The sequence below is a fragment of the Papaver somniferum genome, unplaced genomic scaffold (genome assembly GCF_003573695.1).
Source record: "Papaver somniferum cultivar HN1 unplaced genomic scaffold, ASM357369v1 unplaced-scaffold_115, whole genome shotgun sequence".
Classification (NCBI taxonomy): domain Eukaryota; kingdom Viridiplantae; phylum Streptophyta; class Magnoliopsida; order Ranunculales; family Papaveraceae; genus Papaver; species Papaver somniferum.
Genome location: NW_020620492.1, coordinates 4,002,002 through 4,008,442, shown reverse-complemented (window position 1 = coordinate 4,008,442; position 6,441 = coordinate 4,002,002). Strand labels below are relative to the sequence as shown.

Sequence of the window (6,441 nt, the reverse complement as noted above, 5' to 3'; positions counted from 1 at the left end):
ACTCAAGAACAGTATCAACAGTCTCAAGCGCAAGATCAAGGAGGCGAGAAAAGCAGTAGTTTCAGGTAACTCCTGTCCTTCTCTTATTAATTCCTTTGGAGATTCTCTTAAGTTTTCTTCTTTCTGTCTAGAAAGTGCGAAGTAAAATATCAATATCCTTGATGAGCTTGATGCTCATCAAATTACAACTTGACCATTTCTCTTATGTGTATCCTATTTGATACCTTGAGAAGATACACATAACTCTCAAGAAGATGTTCCATTCTTGACAAATGGTGTGTGTTGTATTATTGTTCTTCCTTGCTTTTGGCTTTGATATTCCTCTTTGAGATTTGCTCCGGACAATTGTTGTGTTTTGTCCGTCTCATGCTCTTTTAAATCTTCGGTTTGTTCTTACTTAATGACAATTGATTTCCAAACTTGTGTTGTACTCGTTAAGAGTCAAAGTTTTCTGTCATTTGTTTAGAACTTGTATTGTCAAAACATGCTTCTAAACGTGTACTCCATTGGTTCCCCGGTTTTTGATGTTTGGGTCATAACCATGAGTTGTGTGCACCCGGCCCGTTACCAAATGCTTACAAGTAACCATAGAGTTTCCTTGTGAAAAACTCTTATATATATCAAGGCTTTTGGTATATACTTGTTCAGTAACGTCAAGACGTCTCTTGGAATTATAGTGTGCACAATGGAAGGATATAAAAAGGAAGATTATAGCGATGGCTTGTGGATGCACCACCAGGGGAAAGAGCGCATTACAACTATAGTCCACACACATATATCACTTTGTGTTCCCTAGTCTTAGGTTGAAATCCAAGCTGATACATCATAATCCCGATCAACACCTGATGAGAACTAACATTTTGTATTTGGATTATTAATGAAAGAGAAAAGCTTGGATAATTAAAAACGTCCGTTAAATCTCAACCTATATCAAGGTACGGAATGGGTGCACAAAGTCGCACTCCTTTAAATGTGTCCCATGGCTATTTTAATTTTCTTCCAACAATGAAATAGGAAAATGTGTGGATGAACTTGAAACCAATGACTTCAAAACCCCATCAGTTAAGTCATATTAGTCCCTTTCATCCGTGATAAACGTCTATTATGTATAAACGGTCAATGTGTACTTATAAACTGATAATCATTTGTCATCGTGGATATACTGATTATAAAACAAAAAATCTTGACCACTAAATCTCCGAATTAGTATACTATAGTTAGTGTTGGTATCTCCTTTCGTTTATTAATACAAGCCAATAATTGTGCAAGGGATAATAGCCAAATATGTTCCTCTTCCATTGGAGGTGGAAGCAAATCCTGAAATACCTCCCTCCCTAAGAAAAGGGTCGTGTGTGGTAAAAAAGAAAAAACTACCTACAATCCACAAGATATACAGTTTCTCTTTTTCACAAGTTTTTCTTCTTTGCAATCTAACTAATCTTACATTTCAATCTTTACGTACATAGAGAGAGAGAGAGTGTGTGATTTACTACAACTTATCAATATTCTGGTTAATTAAATATCATGTGATCAGACATACACAGTAGATTATAGAAAATGAAGATTGCGAGGCTAGTGGTCGATTACCACAATGGGACAATTTTTTATTGCGGTGGGGGTGTATATGATGGAATTTCAAGTATTTGGAATGAAGACGATTCTCCGTTTGATTATCTATATCCTGTTTTCTCCTTGCAGATAGTTATTGCTTCATTTTTTACATCATTCATGAAGTGGTTGTTAGAACCTCTTGGTCAGACTTCTTTAACCTCCCACATGATAGTATGTTCTCTTTGTCTCCACCATTTCATTTTGTTTTTGTTTTTATCGATAAAAAATTTGGTACTGGGGTCGGGTCATTGATGTGTATGACGAATCTATAGTGGATTAAACTTGGGTTAGCCCCCAAATTCATTAACTAAGTTTTATGAAGAGAATCGTAGTCTTAATTTTATCACCCAATAAATTTACCACAACACTATAATAATATCCTCGGTCTTCATTAGAATTGTTGATTAATCTTGCCGTTACTTTCTAATAAATGGTTTTGATTCTGTATGAATATGCAGGGTGGGATAATGGCTGGTCCTTCTTGTTTTGGGCGCACCGACCTGTTCAGTACCAAACTATTCCTTCCCAATTCAATGTATATGTTTGATAACTGTCAGTACTTTGGTTCCATGTTCTTTCTATTCCTAATAGGAGTGAAGACAGACTTGCACATGCTTACAAGATCAGGAAAGAAGGCATGGTTCATTGGTTTTTGTGTCTTCATAGTTCCTTTATTCTTTAACTTATCAGCCTCTCAGTTGCTAGATAAAAGCATCAAACTGGACAACAAACTTGCTGACTACATCCACAACTTTGCAGCTATGATGTCTCTAAGCTCGTTCCACGTCATCGCTTGTTTCTTAGATGATTTGCAGCTCCTTAGTTCAGAACTTGGGCGCTTGGCAATGTCGGCATCGATGATTAGTGGAATACTTAGCTGGTGCTTAGCTTTCGTGTGTTTTACAATTATAACAAGCCTCGAAGCCAAGAGACCACATGCACTTATGCTGATCATTTTGGCTTGTTGCGCTATGTTTTTATGCATTATATTCGTTTTGCGACCGATAATGTTTTGGATAATCAGGAATACACCTAATGACAAAAACGTCAAAGAAGTGTACGTGTTTTCCATATTTGTGATGGTTTTGCTAAGTTCTTTATGCGGGGAGGTTATAGGGTCGCATTTCTTGCTCGGACCCATGGTCCTAGGTATGGCGGTACCTGCAGGACCACCCTTAGGAGCTGCGATTGAAGAGAAACTTGAATTTTTCGTTAAATATATACTCCTACCAACCTTTGTGGTCGCCTGCGGATTTCGGGTGAACATTTTTGAAGTGAATTTGGACGATTTTATAATATTGGAGCTCATTGTTGTAGTCAGTTTTATAGGAAAGCTTTTGGGAACAATGCTGCCGGCTCTGTACTGCAGAATGCCTTATCAAGATGCCTTCTTGCTAGGGCTAATCATGAACGTCCAAGGAATATTAGATCTCATGTTCTGGGCCTGTGCGTTAGGTCTTGGGGTAAATATATCTATATCTATACATTTGATACAAGACTAATATTTTCTATTAAATATTATTACTTCCATCTTATAAGTAATGGATTTTCTTATATTTTCCTAAGTTTGCATGTTCCCGTACAGAGCCGTTTATCATTTTTCTAATTTTGCATGTTCTTAAACAAAAATAGAGAAGTGTTTTTTACTTTCTAAATTAACATGTCCTTAAGCAAAACTAGAAAAGTAGCAAAAGAAGAAAAACCACTCATCTTAATTTTTAATGTTTTCCATTTTTCTACTTTTACCTGCTATTAAGTAAAAATAAAAAATTAAAAGACACACCCTTTCTAATTTTTGGTGTTTTCTAATTTCTATTTTTACGTGCTTTTATACGCAAAAAAGAAAAAAAAAAGAGTTAGCCCCCATTTTTATAGGATGGAAGGAATATATTATTTAGAAAAATACATTCCAGATTAACTAACTTTATTAATTTGATTTGCAGCTTATTACTGATACTCTTTACACTATTCTGGTTTTGTCAATGCTAATTGTAACCGGAACAATTTCGCCCACGGTAAAATTTCTGTACAACCCTTCAAGGAGATACATTACCTACAAAAGAAGAAGTATTCAGAATTGTAAACGGAATGTAGAATTTCGAATTCTTGCATGTATCTACCACGACGAAAATGTCCCAACCATCCTCGATGTCCTTGGAGCTTCTCATCCAACAGCATATAGTCCTATCTGCATTTATGTGCTTCATTTAATACAGCTTCAAGGCCGAGCTTCGCCTCTACTCGTTGCTCACAAGAGTCGCAAAATTAGTTCACAATTCAACTCATCTTCACACATCATCAATGCCTTCAAATCGTATGAAAAACAAGGCAGGGGAACAATTTCGGTAAATTCCTTCACAGCAATCTCGCCGTACACTACGATGCATGACGACATTTGCTCAATTGCGTCAGAAAGAAGAGCGTCCCTGATAATCTTACCCTTCCATCACAATCCAGCTTTCAGTAGTTCGTTACATTTGCCAACGTCGATTCGAAAAGTGAACCAAAACGTTCTTAAGAGGGCACCTTGCTCCGTTGGTCTCCTAGTGGATCGAGGACATCCGCAAAGAACACAAGTATCTTGTAATATTACGGATAAAACAAAACCTGCATATCGTGTTGCAGTAATCTTCTTGGGTGGTGCAGATGACAGAGAAGCACTATCTTATGGCGCTCGCATGGGAGAGGACAATAACGTGAAACTAACTCTATTCAGGTTCTCTTATAATAACCAGGATGAGAAATCCAATAATCCGACGTACCATGATCCTAACTACTCATTGGATAATGATTGCATCGAAAATTTTCGAAGATATAATGAAGGTCTTGAAAACGTAGTGTATAGAGAACAAGAAGTGAAAGACAGTGTGGAGATTGTCACAGTGATCACATCCATCGAATACACATTCGACCTTTTAATAGTAGGTAAAGACCATGACGGAAGCTCGTCGGAACTACTTCGAGCTCTTGAGGAGTGGAATGAGTTTCCAGAGTTAGGAGTTATAGGGGACATGCTTTCTTCACCTGACTCACGTTGTAATGGATCAATATTGGTGGTTCAGCAGCAACCCACCAGTGATTTAATCCTTGATAGTCCTACTAAATATCATTTTGGTGAATTAGCGTAGAAGTTGTGTATAGCTATTTAATTAATTAACTAATATTGCTAATTGCTTTTGGTAAAATCTTATGTTTCTTTTAGTTTACTATATAAAGTTGGTAGATCAAAAATAGGTAAGTTGTAATGAGCAACTCTTCCTTCTAATTGATCATTTTGATTTTGATCATAATGAACAACTAAATCGTTTCTCATATACTTCGATAGCAATCTGCTTACCAGGTTTCAAATATTTGAGGTTGAATATTTTTGAACTGATGAATTTTTAATAAAGGAGGAGTTTCCTTTGCGTTCTGTTTTAAGACCTTTTTTTTCTTTCTTTTCGTTCTTTTTTGAAAAATATAGTCTAATCAGAATGTAATCATTAACCTGTAAGATAATTTTTATAGGATAATTATCGTTATTAGGTCCATGTGAGAATCCGGTTATATTTAGGATATTGCTAAATATCTAATCCATGATTTATATAAGGAGTTAGTATCATATTTATGCTTTTCCTTGATGGACGGTCGAGATCTAATATCTAATACTAAAATCTTAGGAACTTGGTCCTCTCTCCACCTATGAAAGGGAAACAATAACCATCATTATTGTATCCAAGGAATAACTCAGCACGGTTAAGGTCAAGAGAGAGAAACCAAAACCTCCACAAGGTATTACGGCTGCAGTAAGATGATCGATCATGTACGATGGATTAACGCTAGAAGGTATTTCTCATAAACCATTCTTGTATACTGATTGTGTGATTATCATGAAGTTCAACGATCCTATAATTTAAGTATCTATATAAAATAATTCTTATAGTTTGCATCTAGAGCTTGTGTTTAGAACTCATGATCGTCTGCTAATCGTATGCAATAATAAAATGTAATTGGGTTTGATTTTTTCCTGTGATTATAATCGTTCTTATGAAATTGCGTTACTTTTCGCATCTAACTATCATGACGCATATCATGCTCACACTTCATTTTCCCGTGTGATTTTCCATTATCTCATCAAAATCCTGTGTGATTTTCCATTATTTCATCAAAATCAAGTTAGTTCAAAATTATGGTATATTGTATAATTTAAGATCATATGGCTCTCTCTTAATTTTGGAAGAAAATATATTTTAATACTAATGTCCTAATCTTTTTTATTAGACACGTAACTAAATTAATTTTTTTTCCTAGTGAGTTTAATGGTAAGAATCTTTTTAATAATGGTATATAATGAGCTTGTAAATCAAATAAGTAGTGAACCTTTGCTAATTAATGAAATGAATTGGTGTTTAACACTAGTGGAAAATGGGGTTTTTATAACTCACATCCGAGACTCTCGGTAACAGTAGTTAGATCGTTGACCAAAAATAGCCGTCTTTGATATGATAAAAACACGGAAAAATTCTGAGATGATTAATAGCCGTCTCTGAATAATTACGTTTTTTTTCCTAAAACTGCTACCGATCCCGCGACCCATGAAAACGGATTTAGATGTGATACTTTTTATTATTAGATAGAGAATATAAATACATATCTCTCTCTCATTTTTCACTTCACTTTCTCTTTCTTCTTCTGTTCTCTCGGTCTCCCCCTCATGCGCCTCTCTTATCTAGGGCTGCACAAGACCCGCCCATGATACCCAAACCCACCCGTACCCGCTAAATCCGTGGGTTTTTAATCCATATCCGCCCGTTGTGGGTGCGGGGTTGGTTATGAAAAAAAAAAAACCGA

General features: G+C 35.8%; 1 protein-coding gene across 1 annotated transcript; it reads left to right on the top strand.

Annotated features, from left to right (window-relative positions):
- The first annotated feature begins 1,270 nt into the window (after window positions 1-1,270).
- LOC113329034 (cation/H(+) antiporter 15-like) lies at window positions 1,271-4,908 on the top strand. Its single transcript, XM_026576007.1, has 3 exons — window positions 1,271-1,782; window positions 2,070-3,074; window positions 3,555-4,908. The coding sequence occupies exons 1-3, from the start codon at window positions 1,558-1,560 to the stop codon at window positions 4,737-4,739; spliced, it is 2,415 nt and encodes an 804-aa protein (XP_026431792.1). The 5' UTR covers window positions 1,271-1,557; the 3' UTR covers window positions 4,740-4,908.
- The last annotated feature ends 1,533 nt before the right edge of the window (window positions 4,909-6,441 follow it).

Coding starts and splice junctions, on each gene's coding strand:
- LOC113329034 (XM_026576007.1), top strand. CDS start 1,558: ATGAAGATTGCGAGGCTAGTGGTCGATTACCACAATGGGACAATTTTT. Junction 1,783..2,069: donor CTTTAACCTCCCACATGATA/GTATGTTCTCTT, acceptor ATGAATATGCAG/GGTGGGATAATGGCTGGTCC. Junction 3,075..3,554: donor CCTGTGCGTTAGGTCTTGGG/GTAAATATATCT, acceptor TTTGATTTGCAG/CTTATTACTGATACTCTTTA.